The following is a 24,132-nucleotide window of genomic DNA, read 5'->3' as shown; positions in this document are numbered from 1 at the left end:
TCCTGCGGTTTCCAGCAACTGATATTCAGATGTATAATGCCTCCAAAAGTGGAGGAAGAATACTGCCCTCGTGCCTAGCAGCCATTGATAGCCCTCAACTCTGTGAATATGGCTAATCCTCTTTTAAAGCCATCTATCTAGGTTGGTTGTCGGGACGTGGGTGGCGCTGTGGGTTAAACCACAGAGCCTAGAACTTGCCGATCAGAAGGTTGGCAGTTTGAATCCCTGTGATGGGGTGATCTTGGTCCCTGCTCCTGCCCACCTAGCAGTTTGAAAGCACATCAAAGTGCAAGTAGATAAATAGGTACCGCTCCGGCGGGAAGGTAAATGGTGTTTCCGTGTGCTGCTCTGGTTCGTCAGAAGCGGCTTAGTCATGCTGGCCTCATGACCCGGAAGCTGTACGCTGGCTCCCTTGGCCAATAAAGCGAGATGAGCGACATCCCCAGAGTTGGTCACAACTGGAGCTAATGGTCAGGGGTCCCTTTACCTTTACAGGTTGGCGGTCATCACTGACTCCTGAAGAATCAAGTTCCATAGTTTAACTATGCACAGAATGAAGGCAGGCTTTCCTTTATCCAACATTCAGCGACACCAGATGTCCTCAAGTTCTAATATTTGAACAAGAAATACTTTAACTCCACTGGATCTTTTGAATTCAGTGCAGGATCTAAGATGAAACCAGTCTAATACAGGCAAGAGAGGCATACGCTTCTTGCAATCTTAAAAAAAATTAAAATGCAACCACTTGATGGATTATTGCCAGATCTGCCTAGAATTCTTTACACATGTTTAGTTCTTTCTGGAGAGCCAGGAGGATCACCTACATCAAATCCCAAGCCAAGCAAGCAAACCCAGTATCTGCCAACAGAGAATAACACCCCGAGCATATGATATAGTCGGCTTTGGTCCACAAAAGCTTTTGCCACAGTAAATCTGTTACCACAAGGGATTGTGTGTTTGCTGTAACTGACTAGCACAGCTTCCCCGTCAGCATTTCTCCTCAGTGTTTTAAGATGTTGCAGCTTGTATTGAGAGGAGAAAGCCTGAATGTCAGAGACGGAAATGCAGTACAATCGGATCTTACGCACATTCAATTTGTGAGATTTCAACCTTATGCGGCTGAAGGCTGGCAAGCTGAAATCTCACAAATTAAATGTATGGAAGGCAGAAAGTGTAAAAGCGCTTTCTTTCTTTCTTTCTTTCTTTCTTTCTTTCTTTCTTTCTTTCTTTCTTTCTTTCTGGGTTTTCTCAGTACAGCACAGAGCCTTGATCTGCCCAACTGACACCTGACATGGAATCCCGTGCGATGGGCACACAGTGTGTGAACCAAGCCTGAGAGAAACAGGCATGACAACACACACACACACACACACACAAGATGGGAGGGGGTGAAGCTGGATATAATCGACAAATAGATGCAATTTCATCAGGCTGCAGCAGGAGAGAAGGCAAGCAAGGCTGTTTCATTGGCTTTGCTGCCTTTGGCTTTCCTTCGGCTGTCACCTAGCTGCAACCATTCCATCAGGATGCAAGAGAGAAAGAGAGAGAAGGAAAGCAGTGCTGTGCCATCAGGATCTTACCTTTCTGCTCCTTCAACTGTCTCTGAGAATTTCATCAGGCTACCTAAGCCTTTTCCATCCCAGCTAGCTGTTATAAGAACACTAACCTGAACTGGGGAATGAGCTTGCTTTTTTCTTCCTCCCTCTTCCTCCCTTCTTCCTTTTATGCTGTGTCTTCTAGACTGCAAATCTGAGGATAGAGATGGCCTTGTTTTTCAGCCCAAACTGGCCCAGCTCCCCCTCACTTTCCCAGTTAGTATGCTTTTCCTTGACACCACAGCTCTTCTCTTTCCCAGTCTCCTTCCCACCACGAGGTCTTTTTACCATAAGTGGCCCCAGGTCCAGTCCTCAGCATCTCTAGGTAGGGTTAAGAAAGAATCCCTGTCTTAAACTCTGGACAGCTGCTGACAGTCAGTGGGAGCAATACTGAGTGAAGTGTGGCAAGGGTCCGATTCATGCAATTTCCTATGTTCACCCAGCCAGCCACATTCAGAGCCAGGACTGGTGAGCAATAATCAAGTTCTCCAAAGGCCTCGGTTTAAACAGCCAGCCCAAAGCAGGCATGGAACTGCTTTCTTCAGCAACACATCCCCCAGATGGACAGTCTTTTATCTGAAGCACCCCCTGACTCTGGCAGATGTTGGGTCCTTGCAACTAGGTCAGCCTGAACTGGAGCTCTCTGGCACTCTCGAAGGCTAAAGACCGAGGAGAGAAAATTAAATCAGGCTCTTTGCTCTGCAAAAAAAATGAAAAAAGCAACCCTGGAAGCTGTCAGACCTGAAAGCTTTGCTTCTTGCTGCAAAAAAGAATAATTCTGTTTCAAGATAAGCCACAATATCAGCTTCAGGGTGGGGAATATTATTATTATTATTATTATTAGGCACAAACATTCTCTGTTAGACAGAAGGAAAAAGGTATGCAACACTCTCCTAAGAAGGATGGGGGCTTTATAAGATTGAAATGTGGGGTAGGGGGCAAGCAGAGAAGAGAAATCCAATTGCAGGGCATAGTTTTATTTCCTTTTTCAAAACCAAGCTTTTTGGCTTGCTCTGCTCCACCAAACCTCTCACAACACCAACATCATTGAGGATTTGGCTATTTGCAAATTGACCAGTTTAAAATAATAATAATTAAATTGAAGGATAAATTGATTACTGGTTAAAAGGGGACTAACCAACTGAAATGCCACTAACCGTCTGACAGGCCTCATAATAATAACACTTAGCACCTGCAGTTCAAGCGCTCAACATGTGCCCAAGAAATCCTACAACAGCCTTGGAAGGTTCTAAGGGGTTGCTCATGCGTAAGTTGCCGCCACTCCTGGCTAGGTTACCTGGTTGAACCCTTTTTGTCTGGACAGCCCTTCACTTTGTGGCTGTCTCAGTCGCTGGCAGAATCCGTCAGTGGGCGTTTCTTGAACTTCTTCCAGCAAAGAAGTTCTTTGACGCCAAGTCTCCTCCTACTCTCCCTGCGCGGAAGTCTTCTGCGCAGGGAGGGTGTGGGCAGCGGAGGACCCGTGCTCTCCCCGCTGGTCTCCGGTGAAGAGTCCTGGAGCCTCCTCTCCGATTCCCCCATCTGCCCCCCTTCTCCACTGGTGTTATGCTGATTTCCTTCCCCAGCAGATGGGCTGCCTCTCTCCCTACTGGGACCCTCTCCGGCATCCCTCTGGAGCCTTCCCTCCGCCTCTAGCTCCGATGGCAGTTCCCTGACATTTCCTAACATCAGTTAGAAGGTGTCCAGAGAGACCAGAAAGCAGCCTATGTCCCCACAGCTCGTGACCTTTATTTTAATATTAAAAAGACACCAGATGTGCCTAGAAGCAATAACACTTGTCCCTCTCCTTTTTCTAATGCCTTTTTGCAGGTCCTAGAACCATCTCAAGTGAGAGGAAATTCAGGACGGGGCCTTTTCTGCTTTGGCACCCCCACCTCTGTAACTCGCCCCAGAGAAGTTCAACTGGTGCTGTCCCCATTGCCTTTTCAGCACGGGGTGAAGGAGGATTCTGATGAGTGACCCAGACTTTTTAAGACGTTCAGCTCAACTATTCTTCCTGTATTCATCTCATTTCTTTCTGTAACTTATAATTTCCATAATGCTGCTTAAGGCCCTACTTTCAAAGCAGTACACAAAAGGAAAACAGCCTAAATCATATTGATCCTGTATGGTTTCCATATATTTTAAAAACAGCGGTGGGTTTGGCTGTGTAATCCAGGGGTCAGCAGACTCTTTCAGCAGGGGGCTGGTCCACTGTCCCTTAGACCTTGTGGGGGGCCGGACTATATTTTGGGGAAAAAAATATGAACAAACTCCTATGCCCCACAAATAACCCAGAGATGCATTTTAAATAAAAGCACACATTCTACTCATGTAAAAACATGCTGATTCCTGGACAGTCCGTGGGCCGGATTTAGAAGGCGATTGGGCCAGATCTGGCCCCCGGGCCTTAGTTTGCCTACCCATGGTGTAACCTAAGAAGCAATATAGAATAGAATAGAAATTATATATTCTATTATATATAATTGCCTAAAAGCAATAATAAATAATAAATTACATAAATATATAAATGCCAGAAGAGTTACAAACCCACCAAGTATCTCGCCTACCTGCCCTCAATATACTGATTTACAGTGCAATGCCTACTCAGAAGTAAACCCAATAGAATTCTGTGGAGGTTGCTTCTAGGTAAGAAGGGTTAGCAGTGCAGTCTTAGTCAGCTGAAGCCTAAATGAACCAAGCTTTATCGGGCCTCCTGGCCTGATCACCTGGAGGGCCTTCTTCCTCGCCAGAGGTGACCAGGGAAAGCCAGTACAGTGCTACCTCGGGTTAAGTACTTAATCCGTTCCGGAGGTCTGTTCTTAACCTGAAGTACCACTTTAGCTAATGGGGCCTCCTGCTGCTGCTGCGTCACCGGAGCACGATTTCTGTTCTTATCCTGAAGCAAAGTTCTTAACCTGAGGTACTATTTCTGGGTTAGCGGAGTCTGTAACCTGAAGCGTATGTAACCTGAGATACCACTATATTGACAAGTCTGCTGGGAATCTGACCACCATGAGCTTGGACTAAACCCGACAGGGCGAAACTCCCAAGCTGAGTGGGGCCTTTGCCGGTGCCATTTCAGTCCACCCTAATTTCTATTTTCGAAGTGCTTATGGGATAATTAGACAGGATCCAAACAAGAACATAAACAGAACATTACGAGAACGTGAAAATAGCAGGGTGCATGCAGCCGCCTCTGAGCAAGCAGCGTGGGTTTGCATTTGCATAAAAGCTATGCAAAGTGGAAGCTGGATGTGGACACAGGGAGGTGCAGGCGGCAGAGCCAAAGCCCTTCATACGTGTCAAATGGCAGCTGAGAGCTCTTGTGAGGCTGCAGAAGAGCCCCCTTTGCTGTGCCATCTTGGCGAATGTTCTGGAAAACATTACCAGGGATATTTTATGTTGGAGGGTGTGGGGGGGGGGAGGGGGGAAGCACAGGGATGTGGACACATGCTCTGAATAAATTAAATAAAGGCTGTTTATATATCACCAGCACTGTGGCAGGTGCCACAAATTGCCAATAAAAATTTATATATAAATAAAGGACCTACCTACGTGATGCCAACACAAAACCCTACACAAACACTATGCAATAGAAGGAAAGAACATTGCCCCACCTCGTCTCTCTGCGTCCCTCCCCTCTCTTACCCCCCCAAACTGTATGATGTCTATGACAATAGTGTCTCACACCGAACATAAGCGAGCTGCGAAAACTACTCTATGAATAGAAAAAGGAGAGGCTATATGTGCTTTTACTTGTTTAATTGTTTGTTTTGTGACACAAGAAAATATCTAATAAAAAATAATTAAGAGAGAGAAATGAGAGAAAAGATGAGAAAGAGAATACACACACACACACACACACACAAATCTGATAGTTTCATTGTTTTCTTTTTGTAAACCACTTTGAGAGTGTGTTTTTTTAAAAAAAACATAATAATCAAGCAGTATATACATATCATGAAACAAATAAATAATCTAGAAAGAAATTTAACCTGCATACAGCACACATTAGTTATTACGGGAATTAGTAATACCGTAATACGAATTGCTAACGAATATTGATATAAATTCCTTCCTCTGACATGCTTCCCCACTCAATGTCGCTCAGCCTCCTGACTCTCAGCCACAATTCCCCCCCTGGCTCTCTCCCTGGGGCCAAACAATCTCACAGATCACCCCCAAAATCTCATGACTAGAAGAGTTTCTGAAACAAATTGACATCACCTTAGTCTCTCCCGCTAGGCTTGTACCCAGGAGTGTGTGTGTGGAGCTTTCTCAGGCTTCTTGCTGCTGTGTCCCTTTCAGACCTCAATCAGCTGTGCTGCACCCATTCAGTTCCAGGCTACAGGTGGTTTTGGTGAGTATCTCAGGGGGTCCCAAGGATGGCAAATAGACTGGTGAGAAGAAGAATGTCCCTTCTCTCCCAGCCGGACACCTCTCCTCTTCCAAAGCTTGCAAGGCAAGGCAGAATTATTCTACCCACAACCGTTTCCAAACGGCCCATTTTCCCACATGCTTGCATTTTTATTTATATTTTGAGCCAGCTCTGATGATTTAATTGTCTGTCTTGCTTCTGCTTTGCTTTTTTTTGCTTTTTAATTGCTTTAATTGTTGTTCTACTGGGTTTTGTTTTTTTTTTTGGAGGGGGGCGTTGGAGCTGTTATCCACGCTGAGCACTATTGTGTTTTCTGGAAAGGCTGGCTATAAGTTATCCTAATGAATAAATTAATAGTTATATCTGCTAAGGAAACGTGCTGCGAATGCCAAAGCAGTCAGGTTTGGTCCCTGGTCTCTCCAGGCAAGCGGGAAAAGTCTCCACTTGGAATATTCAGAGAGCAGCTGCCAGCCAGTGTAGACAACTCTGGAAGAAAAGGACAACCAGACGGATCAAGGAGTTGAGCCACCCAGCTATGAAGAAAGGCGGCAGCATTTGGGACTCTGGTTTAGAGAAAAGGCAAGTAAGAGGGGACATGATCAAAGTTTATTAAACTATGCATGCAGACTCTCCAAGTGTCCCTGTTTTCCAGGGACAGTCCCGGCTTTACAGGAGCTGTCTCGGTTTCTGATTTGATCCCAGAATCAGTGGTGTAGAAGGGGGTGCTGTGGGCGCGGGTCGCCCCGGGTGTCATCACTGAGGGATGTGACAAAATGGCAAAGATGTGTGTTTTTGAAAAAATAACTCCCATACCCACCGCACACCCCTTCTTACACCACTGCAGGAGCACCCTCCCCTCGAGTGATTTCCAGAAACCAGAAGCGTTGCTGCCTCCAACTTTGCAGGGAGAGCACAGTCTTTATGGCTAGTAGTAATAATAATAATAATAATTATTATTTATTATTTGTACCCCACCCATCTGGCTGGGTTTCCCCAGCCACTCTGGGTGGCTTCCAACAAAGATTAAAAATACATTAAAATGTCACACATTAAAGACTTCCCGGAACAGGGCTGCCTTCAGATGTCAGGTAGTTGTTTATCTCTTTGACATCTGATGGGAGGGCGTTCCACAGGGCAGGTGCCACTACCAAGAAGGGCCTCTGCCTGGTTCCCTGTAACCTCTCTTCTTGCCGTGAGGGAACTGCCAGAAGGACCTCGGAGCTGGATCTCTGTGTCTGGGCTGAACGATGGGGGTGGAGATGCTCCTTCAGGTATACTGGGCCGAGGCAGTTTAGGGCTTTAAAGGTCAACACCAATACTTTGAACTGTGCTCGGAAACATAGCCTTCGACAGCCCTCTCCTCCATGAATCTGCCTAATCAGAGGCATAGCTGGGTGAGGAGGTGGGGGGCACTGGGTGTCATACTGCGGGGCCTGCAGCATGCCTGAGCATCTCTCCTGAGAGGGAGGTGGCGGGCGGACTGCCTGCAAGCTCCGCACTGCTTTTTCGAGCAGCTCGGGGCTTGTGTCTGCCCACTGCCTCAGCCGCCCTACAGCTGAGGGGGAGGCTGCAGAGAGGCTCCACGTAGTGGGCCCTGACTTGGCTCACCCCGCCCCCATGGGCAGCTCGCTCCACCCCTGGCTGCAGGGTGTGCGCGCTGCCCCAGGCACCCAAACGGCTAGCTATGCCACTGCCCAGAATGTCCTGTCTTTGCTTAGGATGTCCTTATTTTCATCAGAGAAATGCTGAAGGATATGATGTGGGAGAAATTGGGTATAGAAAAAGGTTTTTCTCTCTCTCTCAGAAGACTAGAACTCGTGGATATCCAGCTGAATGTTGAGATATTCAGGACAGACAAAAGAAAGGACCTCTTCATGCAACCCATAATTAAACTATGGAGCTAACTCTCATGGGACTTAGTGATGGCTACCAGATTGAATGGCTTTCATAGAGGATTGGGCAAAATCATGTAGAAGGCTTCCAATGGCTGCTAGCCATGATGGCTGTGCTCTGATTTCATAGCTGGGTGCATTAATTCTTCTGAATACCAGTTAATGGAAACCACAGGAGGGGAGAGAGCTCTTGTGCATGGGTCCAGGATTCTAACAAGCATCTGGTTGGCCACTGTGAGAACCACATGCTGGACTAGATGGGCCATGGGACTGATCCAGCAGGGTCTTCTTATGTTCTTACAACACTGGGCCCAAAGTCTGAGACTGTCGCTCAATTTTAATGGAGCACCGCTCTGAATGCAGAATGATCCAGTTTCATTCTTTGGCATTTCATATTAGAAAGGATCAGGTCAAAGATAGTGAATGGGACCTCTCTTTGCCTGAGACCCTGGAACGTCACTCGCAGTCAGAGGAGACAATATTGGACCAGACAGGCAAATCAATGTACCTAGAATAAGACAGCTTTCTTTGTCTCCTCTCCCATGAAATCCTTTGCACATTGCAGAAGATACTGGGGTACATTCTTAGTTGCACAAAAGAACATGTTGTGCATTGGCCAGGCCTATGGGGTCTTGTCATCCCAGGACACAGTTTGAGTTTTCCTTTGTGGCTGCACACTGCAAGGAATGGTGGCTGGTGCCTTTCTGAAAAACCTGTCCACTCCTATGATCCTGATGAGCTACAAAAGCAATGTCAAGGTTCCCCAGACTATAATTTTAGAACCACTGTTCTAACCACAATTCACCAAGAAAAACTACTGGTCATTCATTGAGGGATGAGGAACCCGTGGCCCTCCAGATGTTGCTGGCCAATCAGATGATGGGGACTGTAATCTAGCAACATCTGGTAGGCCACAGGTTCCTCATCCCTGGCTTAGATAATGGACCTTGTAGACTTTCTGTAAGGGCCTGTTGGGGATAAGCAGTGTCCAGTGCGCAGCGGAAGCGTGCTGGGCCCATAACCAAATGTTGGGGATAAGCAGTGTCCAGTGCACAGCGGAATGATGAAAAGCACGTGCCAACATGCTCTATACTACTTTATTTACAGTTCAAAGCTGGTAAGTTACAGAAAAACATCTTCCCTCTGCCGGAGCAGAGAAAGCGTCATCTCTCCTCAAAAAGCACGGAGAGAATCACAAACTGAAACTGCAAAGAACAGTGAAAAACAGGAAACCAGTGTACGTCATATCCAGTCTCTAGTTCCCGTGGGAAAACCTCCAACAGTACAGACTCTGTGGAATGTAAACAACCTGTCTCGTGACAAGCACTTCGCTGCACAGAGAAGAAAGCAGAAACCAACAGGGCCTTGTTGCTTTGGTGATGGACCAAATGACACATTACCAACGCAGATTGATAGCCCCTTGAAAATGGTTTCTCCTTGGCTGAATCACATTGCCTTAGTAGCATACGAAGGCTGAAATCAAACAGGTCCGTGTTGCTGTCAGAAATGCCCAGCCTGCTAGAGAGGCTGTTCTGATGCAATCCAGCGCTGACACTTTCTCCAGCAAGCAGCCAGAATGCCTGCAACTATTCCATAACATCCCAGTAACTCATTCAGTGGCTCGGGCAGAAGGCTCCAGCAACAGATGATCGGCCACAGGACATCAAATTTTAAAATATTTAAGCTAAATCTGCAGAAATGAAAAATGGGGAAGGGCGTAACCGTTGGCTTCCTGGCAACCTAAAAATGTTTCTGTGGGTTATGTGATAAATTGCAACTGACCTGTTTCAAGGAGGGTTGAAACTGGATTGTAAAGCATTTGTAAAAGTGATTTATAAACGGCAAACAATTAAAAAAAAATGCTACTTAAGCAGCACAAAACTGAAGCTGGCCTTTGGGATAAAAGAGAAACATAACATCTTAGTGCTTTTCTTCTGTAACAGCATTGTGGGCAGCATAAACATGAGCTTGAAAGAAATCCCACAAAGGAGTCAGCAAAGTTGGTCTCACTGATAAATTCCTTAGGTATACTTGCTGGTTGTCCCGAGCCCCACCTAGGGCTTGTTTTGGCTGGCTCAGTATAATCCTAATAATAGGTTTTGCAGAAGGGAAGAGGGTGGTGTCAAGTAGCAGCAGTGGCATGATAAAGTCTGGCTAGCTCTTAAAGCACTCTGCATTTACATCACCCGACCAGCCTGTTGCGACGTGCAACTGGCTGCTCACTATGGACTGAATGCTCTCGTATGTTCCAACACAGCATAAAGAAAGGACACCCCTTTGGCAAGCTACGTTTAGTGTGGCGGCACTTGCCCTTTGGAACTCCCTCCCACTGCATAACAGACAGGCGCCTTCTTTGCAGGCTTTCTGGTACCTGCTAAACATATTCCCCTTTCAACAAGCCTTCTAAAATATGTATCGCGGTTGATGTGTGTCCTGGTTCTGACCTGACTTTATGTATGTGTTGTTGTTTGAAGTGTTTCAGCGTTTATAGCTGTTGTTTTTCTAATTCTACACACACATACACACATGCATGCATACGTGTCATTATATTGTAACTCAGTTTGACACGCATCATGAGAAGGGATTCATAATTGAATTTACCTTCCAACATTTCTCCAATGAAAATAATAATAATAATAATAAAAATAAATTTTATTTATATCCCGCCCTCCCCAGCCAAAGCCGGGCTCAGGGCGGCTAACAAAAATAAAACAGTACAAAAGTACAGTACAAACAACACTCTAAAATCATTCATTGTAAAATTGATTCAAATCAAGCCACTGGCAACCATTGGGCCAGAGCTCCATGAAGATTGCCGAGGGAGGGAGTCAGGCTGTGCCCTGGCCAAAGGCCTGGTGGAACAGCTCTGTCTTGCAGGCCCTGCGGAAAGATGTCAAGTCCCGCAGGGCCCTAGTCTCTAGTGACAGAGCGTTCCACCAGATCGGAGCCACAGCCGAAAAAGCCCTGGCTCTAGTTGAGGCCAGCCTAACTTCTCTGTGGCCTGGGACCTTCAAGATGTTTTTATTTGAAGACCGTAAGTTTCTCTGTGGGGCATACCAGGAGAGGCGGTCCCGTAGGTACGAGGGTCCTAGGCCGTATAGGGCTTTAAAGGTTAAAACCAGCACCTTAAACCTGATCCTGTACTCCACCGGGAGCCAGTGCAGCTGGTATAGCACCGGGTGAATGTGGTCTCGCAGCGAAGACCCCGTAAGGAGTCTCGCTGCAGCATTCTGCACCCGCTAGAGTTTCTGGGTCAGTCTCAAGGGCAGCCCCACGTAGAGCGAGTTACAATAATCCAGTCTGGAGGTGACCGTCGCATGGATCACAGTGGCTAGGTCAGGGCGAGAGAGGTAAGGAGCCAACTGCTTAGCTTGGCGGAGATGAAAAAATGCCGCCTTTGTTATAGCTGCAATCTGCGCCTCCATGGAAAGGGAGGTGTCGAAGCTTACACCCAAACTCTTAACGGATGGTGCTGGCACTAATTGCACCCCCGCAAGAGATGGGAGTTGCCCCCCCCCCCCGATCCCATATCGTCCCGTCCCAGCCACAGGACCTCTGTCTTCGAAGGATTTAGCTTCAACCGGCTCCCACGTAACCATCCAGCCACAGCTTCCAAACATCTGGTCAGTGTGTCTGGGGCCGAGTCAGGATGGCCATCCATCAACAGATAGAGTTGGGTGTCGTCAGCATACTGATGGCAACCCAGCCCAAAACTCCGGACAAGCTGGGCGAGGGACATCCTATTCAGCAACAATGACAACAACAATGATTTTATTATTTATACCCAACCCATCTGACTGGGTTGCTCCAGCCACTCTGGGCAGCATATAAAACATTTTTAAAAAACCTTCCCTATACAGTAGTACCTTGGGTTACATACGCTTCGGGTTACATACGCTTCAGGTTACAGACTCCGCTAACCCAGAAATAGTACCTCGGGTTAAGAACTTTGTTTCAGGATGAGAACAGAAATTGTGTGGTGGCAGCGGGAGGCCCCATTAGCTAAAGTGGTGCTTCAGGTTAAGAACAGTTTCAGGTTAAGAACGGACCTCTGGAATGAATTAAGTACATAACCCGAGGTACCACTGTACAGGGCTGCTTTCAGATGTCTTCTAAAAGTTGTATAGTTACTTATCTCCTTGTCTCAGGGGTTGCATAACTCCACACCCTCCAACATTTCGCCAATGAAATTAGGGACACCCTAAGGCAAAGCAGGACATTCCAGGATCAAATCAGAAACAGGGACAGCTTCAGTAAATCTGGGACTCTCCTTGGAAAGCAGGAACACTTGGAGGGTCTGTGATAATGATAATGTCTTCATTCAGGAAACCTTTGCAGCCACACCCCGCATTTCCCTCTGCTGTTACCGAACTACTCCTACATCCGTCTCTCAGATGCTTCCCACACCCTTGTCTTGTCTGGCTATTTTTGATTACATCCAGGAATGGACATGCTCTGAAAGCCATTCATTGACCTGTGCTTTACTCAGGTGAATAATTGAAATTGAAATCAATGGGAATGGCTAGCTTAGGTCTCTTAATTTCATAGTAGCGCTATCTACATTTTCACACCTGGGATCTGCCTTTAACATGCTTTTGGGGGGCACATTTTACTTATTTTATGCCATATGTTTGCATGGTGATGGTGCTGCTCTTGAATCAGGTTCCTGAGGACCCAACCCAGTGGTTCCTGAGGACCCAACAATTAAAAACCAAGGGGGTGTAAGCTAAATTTTACTTAGAGTAGATCCACTGAAATGAATGAACCTGACTATGTTAACGCCATTAAGTTCAGTATGTCTGCTCATATATATATATATATATATATATATATATATATATATATATATGCAGGTTTTGGTGTCCTCGGGTGTCTTCCCGTGTAAAAGTTGGGGTGTCTAGGCGACGTTTCGACGAGGTCTCACTCGTCATCTTCAGGCTGGTGCTTTCGGCTTCTTGTTACTGGAACAGAGCAGGATCTCAGTGTTTGAGTTCCTATAAATACTGTTGAGGGGGTGTGGTGTATAGCCTCCAATGTTCTGGGCAGAGAGGAAGTTCCCAGGCTAGTGTGCCTTTTCTTCTTTTGTTCCTTAATTACTTGAGGGATATCTTGAGTGATTTCTTGAGTGATATCCTGAGTACCACTTAGGTGGGTCATTAGGTGTGGATTAGTTGCTAAAGTCTTTGTGTCTTGACCTCTTGAACTTTGTGAAGAGTTTTTCTGAGAAGATGGCTGTACTGCACTTAGTTGTGCTCTGGCTTGGCTTCGTGTATAGGGGCGAGCTGTGGTTTTGTGGCCTGTGTCAGCCAGATCTGTGTAGGGATTGCAGGGGGGTGCAGCATCCGGAGGTGCCACCATGGTTTGGCTACTGGATGATATATATTTTTTTGATATATTTTTGATATATATTTTTACAGACATATTTTTACAGACATACAAATCCAATAGCTTCCTGATAAACATATATGTTTTGACTTCCCTCCACCCCTTTTGCGGTTCCCTTATAATGTTAATTTTTAATACTGCATTTCCTACATTATTTCCATTTATTAGTTACTCCCTGATTTTTCTTTAGCATTACCCTTAAAGTTAAAGGGATCCCTGACCATTAGGTCCTGCCGCGGACGAGTCTGGGGTTGCAGCGCTCATCTCGCTTTATTGGCCGAGGGAACCAGCGTACAGCTTCCGGGTCATGTGGCCAGCACAACTAAGCCGCTTCTAGCAAACCAACTACTTGCTAATCCTGTTACATTAATCCTGCTAATGAACTTAAATGTATACAATTTTTTTCAGATATTCCACAAATTTTCCCCATTCCTTAATGAAATTCATTTCTTCTTGGTTTCTTACTGTTCCAGTAGGTTTTGCTGCTCGCAGTAAAACTTAGTTGAACAGCACGTCAGTGCTCTAATATGCACCATGCAAGGAGTATTTGGGGTTAAATCCATCGCCTGTATTTATTTATTTATTTTATTTCATTATATTTATATGCTGCTTGATTGTAAAAAACAAACAAAAAACAAACAAACCCTAAGCAGCTTACAAAGGGGGAGAAAAACAATGAAATTATCAGTACAAACAATAAAAAATGATTTAAAACATTCAAAATTAATTACAATTAACAATAAGCCAAAATTAAAGCACATAGCACCTGTTTACTGAAGTGTTGTTGTTTCAAAGAAAGAAAATATCCCCATTAGATACATGGATAGCAATGGTTCAACATTTCCCTATATTTCCACATTATTAAATATTATTCTAAATAACAAAGGAAACATCTGCAAACCAGCAATTAATATCAGCCTATGGCAAAGAAAAGAAAAAACCCTTCAAATCATCTCAAATTGACTTAAATGCATGATTCTAAAGGTAACAAAACCTATGGTTGAATACTAACATAAAACTTTTTGAGTTCCAGTAGTTTATAAAGTAACTGCACCTCTCAATATATTTATTGCCAGCCTTTATTTTACACCTTTAGTTTGGATTTTTGGTACACCGTTCGTTCATTGCATCTGGCCTATTGGGAGATTTTCAAATTACCCACAGCTATTAATAATGCCATAGCAAGCTCTAATTCCCCCTTATTAACAATTCTTTGGAAACAACAAAGGAGCATTTGTTTTGGATTTAAAACTACATTACACCCAACTATGCCACTTATATTTATAATCTCTTGTCAAAAAGGCCTTACTTGGGTGCAGTTCTAGAATGTATTCATTACGTCCGTTCCTGGGTTCCTCACATATATCATGCTGAAGATTATAAATTATTTTTAACCTGGTAGGCATCAAATACCATCCATTCAGTGCAGTGTATTGTATAATCAGTGGCGTAGCGTGGGGGGTGCAGGGGGGGCGGCCGTACCGGGCGCAACATCTGGGGGTTAGGGTTAGGGGGCACAAATCCACAGGTTAGAAGGTGCAAATTACTTGCCTTGCCCCGGGTGCTGACAACCCACGCTACGCCACTGTTATAATGGCTTTCTTTTCCCAGTAAGTGGGATTACATTTTTCACTATGCTTTTTGTAAACCCATTTAGAATAATCCCTGGAAATTACATCACCTATGCCTTACGTCGTCCAGCATCATAATTAGTTACCTTTCGGTCTGCGTCCGGTAAGATCTCATAGAGGTGGCATCTGCAGAATACATTTTAAGCACCGAGGTACCAATTTAACAGTCATGGCTGCCACCACCATCCTGCCCAAAATCAGGAAACTATAGTTTAAGGGTGCTGAGAGATATAAAATAATAGAATTGTAGAGATGGAAAGCCCTCTATGGATCATCTGGTCCAACCTGCTGCAATGGAGGAATCACAGTTTAAGAATCCTTGACAGATCCCCCCCTTCTGTCACAGATGAGCATCATCACCATCATCATCATGATTCTACTTAGCTGGTTCCCCTATTTCCCTTGCAGAGCTACCATTCCCAGAGCAGTTGAAGAATCGACCCTACTTCCCTGAGAACTCTGAGAACGGTCACTCCTTGGACTCACCATCACCTGGACCACATCCCTGGTATCCACACCCAGCTGTGGATACATTTTGGGCCCATTCACTGGTCTGACCAACCAACCACATGGCTGCCCACAGAGTCAGCAAGGCAACCACTCCCCGTGCCCCAGATCATAGAATCATAGAATCATAGAGTTGGAAGAGACCACAAGGGCCATCGAGTCCAACCCCCTGCCAAGCAGGAAACACCATCAGAGCACTCCTGACATATGGTTGTCAAGCCTCTGCTTAAAGACCTCCAAAGAAGGAGACTCCACCACACTCCTTGGCAGCAAATTCCACTGTCGAACAGCTGATGAACCCTAATGCCCAGATTCCCAGCTTTCAATAAAAAAAGAGAGAGAGATAGTTATGTTTCTAGTGTTTGTGGAACTTCAGATATGAGGCACAACATTTCAGGCACTGTTCTCCTCATTTGTTTTGCCTGAAGCCTGTCCGTTCCCAGCTTTCAGTTAACTTTGTTTGTTTGTTTGGAGTATCTACTTTGCATGCGCATGCACATACACATAAGAAAAATTCCTGTGGATGCACATGACCAAGCAACATGTTTCAGGATTGGTAAAATAAATTTACAGTGGTACCTTGGGTTAAGAACTTAATTCATTCTGGAGGTCTGTTCTTAACCTGAAACTGTTCTTAACCTGAAGCACCACTTTAGCTAATGGGCCTCCTGCTGCCGCTGCACTGCCACTGCACAATTTCTGTTCTCATCCTGAAGCAAAGTTCTTAACCCAAGGTAATATTTCTGGGTTAGTGGAGTCTGTAACCTGAAGCGTATGTAACCCGAGGTACCACAGTATACCATTTGCCATACAATGCTGCTTTGCTAGTGTTAGGATGAATGTGCCATATATTATATGGATATCCAAGAATAATAAAACACGAGGAGTTTAGAGTTTGTCTCTCCTCCTGGATCAACCAAAAACAACAACAACCTCAATTTGGTTTCTGGGCTGATTAAAAAGGTCTACAAACCCTGACCTAGTAACAGAAGTGTGGTCTATTGACCACTGGTGGCCTATGAGCTCCATTCAGGTGATCTAAAGAAAGGCTGTAGAACAACTGAAAATATGTGTACTTGGGCCTCACTGGAATCTTTTCCCTTCTTCTGATAATGGCTGTTGAAGTTGTTTGGTCTGGGACCAACAATTTTCATAATACTGTTGGTATTGGTACTAACATATTAAGTACCCATACACCTCAGGACCAGGTAACTTGAGAAACCGCCTTATCCCTTATGCACTGCCTGCCGCCGTCTGTGGGAGAGTTTCTCCTGCAAATTCGAAAGATCTCGGAAGCCCTCTCCATATTAACACAGAAGAGCAGGGCCTTTAGTGTGACTGACTCCGTTCTGTGGAATAGCAGTCATGTTGAGATTTGACAGGTGCCCACTACTGCACTTTCTCGAAACGGTTGAAGACATTTTTGTTCTGAAAGGCTTTCCCAGCAGATAAATGGGTCTTTTCCATGAAGGTCCACTTTTAGGATTTTAGTCTTCTACTTGTGGCTTTTGTGGTTTTATCTGCTTTTAATTTTCTTACGTGCAAATCACACTGAAACAGCAGTTTAGAAGGAGATTAATAAATCAGTTGTAATAATGACAATATGGCGCTGGTTCAGCCTACTCATTTTTCTCTAGAAACCTTCCAGTTTTAGCTGCTTTTGTCAGTGGCCTAATTCTGGGTTTGTGGCTTTCATAATATGGTGGTGGTTTTGACACAGCTGGGGGGAGGGGAGGAATGTTTAGGTCTGACAAGCCCCCCTCACAGTTTTCAAGGGGTTCACAAAAACAGCTGGAAAAAGGATGCTTTAAACTAGGCATAGGCAAACTTGGCCCTCCAGATGTTTTGGAACTACAACTCCCATCATCCCTGACCACTGGTCCTGTTGGCTAAGGATGATGTGAGTTGTAGTCCCAAAACATCTGGAGGGCAAAGTTTGCCTATGCCTATCTTAGGCCCACCCATCTGCACTATCCATGTAAAGCTGTATACTAACAAATTTCCCAATCGGTCTCCCCCAAAGAATCCTGGGAACTGTAGTTTGTTTAGGATGCTGAGAGTTCTTAGGAGACCCCAATTCCCCTCACAGGGCTACAGTTCTCAGGGTTCCCTGGGAAGTGGGATTGATTGTTAAACTACTCTAGGAGTTGTAGTTCTGGGAAGAGAATAACGATCTCCTTTAAAAATTCTCAGCGCCCTAAACAAACTACAGTTCCCAGGAATCTTTGGGACAAGTCATGACCGTTAAAGTGGTAAGACACTGCTTTAAAATGTTAGTTCAGCTGGGGCCTTCATTGCAATCAGCACTGTTTCCATTCTGCCACAGTCTGAGTTCTGCTAAGACCTACATTATTTGTCACCACTATCCACGAATGTAATTAATCACATCATTAACTTCAGCGCATTTAGATAGGAAAGCTACTATCATGGCTCCCACTAAAGAATTCTGTAGTTTGTTAAGGGTTGAGAACTGTTAGGAGACCTCTGTTCTTCCCACAGAGCTACAATTCCCCAGGGTTCCCTGGGAAGAGGGATTGGCTGTCAGATCAATCCAGGAGTTGTCAATCAAGAAGTCACCACTTCATAACGCAGCAAGGAAGAGTCAGCATTATAAGCAGTCAAAAAACAAATGCGAAAATCCTCAATGTCGGAAGGTAGACTTAATAATGCCCATTAACGTCAGTGGATCTACTCTGAGGAGGACTGGCACTGACTCTGAGGAGGACTGGCCCATCCTCCAATCCTGAATCCATTCTGTACCACACTTTGCATGCCAGGGGTACATCTAAGCACCTGAAGGTGCCTTGTAAAAGGTGAACCCAGCAGTCCCCACCACGGCTGATAGCACTTCTCCAAGACCTTTTGGCCATAGCCAAATCCAGCAGCTCCAAACTTCACCTCCTCCCTCCCCTGCAACAGTGAATAAAACAAAAGGCACAATGTCCTTTTACTGTGCATTTCTCCACCCTCCTACAACTTTCATTGGCTGCTGCATTCATGGGCGGGGAAACTAGCAGAGCACCGAAGGCACATTGCCTGTCTTGTTTTGCTCAATGTTCTGGGCGGAAGGCAGAGCAGATGTGGGGCAGATTGCTCTCCAGGGCATCCACACTGTGTTTCAGTGTGCAGGCTTAAGGTGGGGCAGGGCGGGGGGTCGTCTCCTGTCCTGCTACCTGAAATGGGATCGCTGAAATGAGAGACAAGAGCACAGGAAACAGTCATATACTGAGTCAAACCACAAGCAGTCCTGCCTACACCGACTGGCAGCAGTGGTTTCAGGAGGGGACATTCCTAGCCCAATCTAGAGATGCAGAGAATTGAACCAGGGACCGTGTTATGGTCCTTAAATAAATGATGCTAGAGAGAAACTTGTAGCCTTCTGTGTGCAGAAGTATTTGACCTTCTGCAGGCAAAGCCAATGCTTTGGCCCTGAGCTCCAGCTCTCCCCCCAGCAAAATCAAAGTGAAGCAGTGGGAGGCATCTACAGATATTTGAAAAGCAAGGTGCAAAACCAGACACCCCATCTGCCTATTTTACTTTCCTGCACAGCCCATCCAGAGTAAAATAGACTCTGCATAAGTGGTAATTTGACAACCAGCCTCCACATACTGTCCTAGGCAAGGAGGGTGGGTAGATTTTAATGCTTTTGGAACAAACTGCCTTGGGCGTGGATCCTAGAATTGTAGAGCTGGAAAGGCTCACGAGGGTCATCGAGTCCAACCCCCTGCAATGCAGGAATCTTTCAGCCAACATGAGGCATGACAGAATACAAATGCTTTAAATGAAGGATTATATCATGCTGTGTCCAAGTAGGCCTTCCAAGCAAGCTCTGAGGCTCAGGCTCTGAGGCTTTGCTGTTGCTTGTCTGTGCTGCTCTGATATCAAAGAATGCTCACAGAGCATTCCAATCACTCAAGGTAAATGTGGTCACAGCTGAGTGTTAAGCGACAACACAGCTTCTCTGAAGCTCTGGACTGGGGGTGGGTCAGGGACTCATAGGTTCAATCGACGGCATTGACGGCAAGATCAAAGAAGAGGTACAACTCCTGCTATTGATATTTTCAATTTCAATTAGAGAACAGTCTCTCTCTCTCTCTCTCTCTCTCTCGTGTGTGTGTGTGCACATACACACACTTTATAACAAGGAAACAGCAAGCCCACTCACACTATTCTAAAGCAATGGAACAACTTGGATTTCAACATCAGCTGCCAAAATAGCAATCTGAATTAGGGGGTGCGTAAAAAGTCCAATTAAGGGAGCGAAAGAACTGCAGAGTGGGAAGGCTCGAAGCACAGTTCCTCAGTTGGACCAGAACCATTTACTATTTACCGGCAATTTTACAACCCACAGCATTTTGAGCAGAATGGTCAAGCCAGCTCACAATGGCGCACTTCTCTCAATGCGCTTGCACCTGGATTTCATTCCTCTGCAGCTATCGGCACCTCTGGATGAAATATTGCCTCCGTGCAAGCCACATCGAAACACCCAGCGCAGGCCTGCATTTCACAGCACACACATCAAACTCTTTCCGCTGCTCGGTTTCCATCTGTTCACAAGAGCCGACCGAGGGAATTTGCTGCCTCTCCCTAACGACACCCACATATTGGGCAGAATCAGCCGACGGCAAATGTGCAGTCTCGCGGCCTTTGCCTGTATCAAACACAGGACAACCCAGACATGAGACGCTCCCCGTGCTTGTGAATGACACGCTGTCACTCCGATCCAGCAAGGTGAAACAGAGCGAGAGGAGGAACAGAGAGATGGTATCCCATTCTTCCCTCTTCCGATTTGCTTTCCTTGGCTCAGGTACCCTGACATCTGATCTCAGGGCAGCACAGCTGGTCCCCCGATCAAACCCATTTGCCTTGCGCTCTCAGATTCCAAACCAACCTTTTATCTCCCCACCAACCCCCGCCACTCAAAAAGTGTGCTTGTTCTCACCCCATCATACAAAGGGAAAGACAGCTGGCAACCCCAGAGCAAATGCTGAGTCACTTAACGAGAAAACCAAGCTTGCTAATAGCCACCCCCTGCTTGCAAGGTGGTCTGCACTGGAGATTTGCAAGCAAGCCAGGTGACTGCAGAAACCTTTCTCCTCTTTTGCTTCTCTCTGTTTCCCTTTCACCTTCAGGGCAAGGAGTCAGGTGAGAAGCTCATGGCTGAACGCAGGCCCTAAATAGAACTGCACTGGCTCATCAGAGAAGAACGTAAGAAGAATCTAGCTGGGTCAGGCCAAAGGCCCATCTTGCCCAGCATCCTGATCTCACAGTGGCAACCAAATGGCCCAATGGGAAGCCCCCAAGCACGACCTGAGTGCAACAGCAGCAGACGCCCCCCCCCCCCAAGTGTCCCTATTTTCCAGGGACAGTCCCAGATTTACAGAAGCCGTCCCGGTTTCTGAGTTGATCCAGGAATGTCCTGCTTTTCCTTAGGATGTCCATATTGTCGTCAGAGAAATGTTGGAGGGTGTGGAGTTATGCGACCCCCTGAGCCAAGGAGATAAGTAACTCTACAACCTTTAGAAGACACCTGAAAGCTGCCCTGCATAGGGAGGTTTTTATATATGTCGGAAGCCACCCAGAGTGGCTGGGCTGCAAATGTTGTTGTTGTTATTAAGTAGGATGTCCCTATTTTCATCAGAGAAATGTTTGAGGGTCTGCAGCAGTTCAGAGGTGGTTTTAGGACAGTGCCACCGATTTGCTTGCACTGAGTGCTCAGCCAAGGTGGGCACCTTCTCAAAGCCCAGTGAGCACTTGCCTGGCTTAGGGAAGGAAGCATGAGGGCTCTGGCAGGGTCCTAGCGTTCTCCTCCCTTCTTCCCAAAGCTGGGCAAGCACTTAGCGGACTTTGGGAAGGAGGTGTGGGGCTCTAGAACTCTGCCAGAGCCCCACACCTCCTTCCCAAAGTCCAGCACTTGTTTACCAGGTTTAAACCAGCACCGTGAGGGCTGCGGGGAGGGCATCATATGTTAGCCTTGCATAGGACAGCATATTCACAAGGTTTACCCCTGACCCATTTTCTGCCTTCACTGTAGGAGGCAGTGTGCCTCTGATTGCCAGTTGTTGGGAATCACAAATGGGGAGAAAGCACTGCTGTGGTTTGGTCCTGCTTGTGGGCTGCCCTTCTGGGAATCTGGTTGGCCGCTATGAGAACATGATGCTAGACTAGAAAGGCCTCCGGCCTGATGCTGCAGGTCCTTAGCATATAGCCATTGCTGCTAGCAACTCCTGATAACCTTTTCCCTTTGCCAGCAAAAGGTGCAGGATGGAGACAATTATGTTCACATGATGGCCTACAGTATATAGCTGTACATTAAATTATTGTTATTATTATTCACAACTACAATTACACCAGTCAACAGGATGATCAGGAAAAAGCCAAGCCCCTGCCCCACAAAGCTTACGATTAGGGTTGCCAGTTTTTATTCTCTTTATTTGCCCAGTCCTTGTGCCTTTAAACAGCACTCTGGTGTGAAAATGCTCGTTTCCATGGTCTTGAAGCACTTCAAGCTGCTGATCACTGCAGATTACAAGGCACAGTTTCAGGATCTTTCCCCCCTTCTGGTCAGCTGGTAACCCACACTTAGAATGTACAACTAAGAGGAGAAAAGGGTAAAGTGGCTTAAGCAAAGCAGTTTTTTGTGCTCTTAGGCCTCATTTCGCAGCATGCATGTAGTTGGGGGAGAAGGGTATAATCATACCCAACGGTGGCTAAATGTCCGGATGTACCTTAACTGGGATACCTTTATGCCAGCCTTGTAAGGCGGGTTAGAATACTAACTGCCCCCTTTATGAATTGGCAAGGGGGAGGCCACAGCCATCATAAAGCAGCAGAGTGCATTCCTAGCCAAGGCGACATTTGAACCAGGGGCTTCCTGGCTGTCAATCACCATGCCAGCTAGATACACAGATGTCACTGCCTCTGTTGGTTCAGCTTCTGTGTGTCAGACCAGAGTGGGTAGAGTTAATCAGGTCACGGAGGGGTTGACCCACAATGGCCTCTGCTTAATTCAAGTTGATGATTACAATTATTAGCATTAGGAATGTATATCCCCTATGGACCCCTCAGCCACAGCATCTCTAGGAAGAGAATACTGCATATGGGATTATTTCTACCCCACACTGAATTACTCCGGAGAAACTACCGCGGCCAGGGCCAGTTACTGAAGGCGATCCCGATGCAGGTGTGTGTGTGTGTGTGTGTTTGGGTATGTGTGAATCCCACATTAACTGCGGGCAGGGGAGGCCACGCTTCCCTCTCTCTCGCTCATCCCAACCGAAGCTCAACGGCAAGGCTCAGGATGCCCGGAGGAAGCCGCCGCGGACAGCTTGCCTGGGCACCAGGAGGGAATCGAGGCTGCTGGCTGTCCATCAAGCCACCTGCACCAAACACGCCCCTCCTCGCATCACCTTCCATCCTGCCGAACCTGGCACGGGACCCGGAGTGAGAGGTGCGGGGGGGGGGAGGTCGGAATAAGAGAGATAGAGCGAGGGTCCCTATTCCTCTCGCCCCCGGACCCTCAATACCGTCCGCAGCCTTGGCTGACGCTACAGCGGAGAGGGGCTAAAGATGCCACCCGCATGCCCGATTCCTCTCTCTTCCTCTCCAAAAGAAGGTGGCACCCACTTTCCCCCTCCGCACTTTCCGCACCCCCTCTCCGGCTCCCCCCGCTCCCCGGCCCCGCTGGCTCACCAGGTAGGCGCCCACCGTGCCCTGCGCCAACATGAGCGCGCACTCGGAGACCAGGAAGATCTGGATGTTGGAGACGCACGGGGAGCTCTTCTTTTTCCTCTTCTTGGCGCGCTGCGACTCGTCCCCTTGCAGCTCCCCGCCGTCCCCGCTGCTGTTGCTCCCGCCGCCGCCGCTTCCTCCTTCTCCCGAGGAGCCGCGGGGCTTCTTGCCCTGCATCCTCCTCCTTGGCCCTCTCCGCGTCCCCACCGGCCGCCCGGGAGCAGCGGCGGCGGCGGCGGCTCCGGGGGCCAATCAGGCGCGCAACGACGGCTGCCCGCGCCCGCCTCGCCTCCTGCGGCGGGCTCCTCCTGCCGCCGCCGCCGCTGCTGCTCGCACCGCTGCCATGGCCGGCCCGCTCCCTCCTTCCTTCCTTCCTTCCTCCGCCCGCTCTGCTCGGCTCCCTCCCTACTGCTTTCCTTCCTTCCCTCTCGCTCCCTCTCTCGGCCGCCGCTCCAGCGCCGGCTCCAGAGCGCGGCGGCTGCTGCTGCTGCTTGCTTGGCCCAACCCGCCTGCGCCTTTGCTGGGCTGGAGCCAAGAGGGGAGAATGGCGCGCCCCGAAGAGGAAGCGGGGCAGGTCGTCGTTGTATTTTCTCTCCCCCCACCCCCCGGGAAATACTGGTTCTGCGCTGTTTCTGGAGGAGGAGGACCTGCCTTGCATGTAGAAGGTCCCAGGTTCAACACTCAGCATCTCCAGGAGGGGCTGAGAGAGACCCCTGTCTGAAACGCTGGAGAGCTGCTGCCAGTCAGTGTAAGCAACACTGAACTAGGTGGGCCATGGTATGAGGCAGCTTAGCCAAGGGCCCTAGCTCAATAGTAAAACATCTGCTTGGCATGCAGAAGCTCGCTGCTTTAACCCCCAGTATCTCCAGTTAGGGCTGGGAGAGACCCCCTGCCTGAAACCTGGGAGAGCTGCTGCCATTCAGTGTAGATGATACTGAGCTAGATGGAACAATGTGTCTGAGTCAGTATTAGGCAGCTTCCTGTGTGGCAAGGTTTTGCCACTCTGGGAAGGA

The 24,132-nt window shown here is 47.2% G+C and overlaps 1 protein-coding gene across 2 annotated transcripts in view; it reads right to left on the bottom strand.

Moving 5' to 3' along the window:
- SLCO3A1 (solute carrier organic anion transporter family member 3A1) overlaps positions 1 to 23,402 on the bottom strand; it is a 113,488-nt gene extending 90,086 nt beyond the window's left edge. For both annotated transcript variants that reach the window (XR_014162894.1, XM_081888536.1), the window contains exon 1: positions 23,081 to 23,402. Coding sequence is in view for 1 of the 2 variants with exons in the window: in XM_081888536.1 (XP_081744662.1) it covers positions 23,081 to 23,296 (216 nt within the window). In the remaining variant the exon portion in view is untranslated. The remainder of the gene's footprint in view (positions 1 to 23,080) is intronic.
- Between the last annotated feature and the right edge of the window lie 730 nt (positions 23,403 to 24,132).

This window comes from Podarcis melisellensis (assembly GCF_964234715.1).
Source record: "Podarcis melisellensis genome assembly, chromosome: 14".
NCBI classification, from domain to species: Eukaryota; Metazoa; Chordata; class Lepidosauria; order Squamata; family Lacertidae; genus Podarcis; species Podarcis melisellensis.
This window is presented reverse-complemented; position numbering and strand designations above follow the sequence as displayed.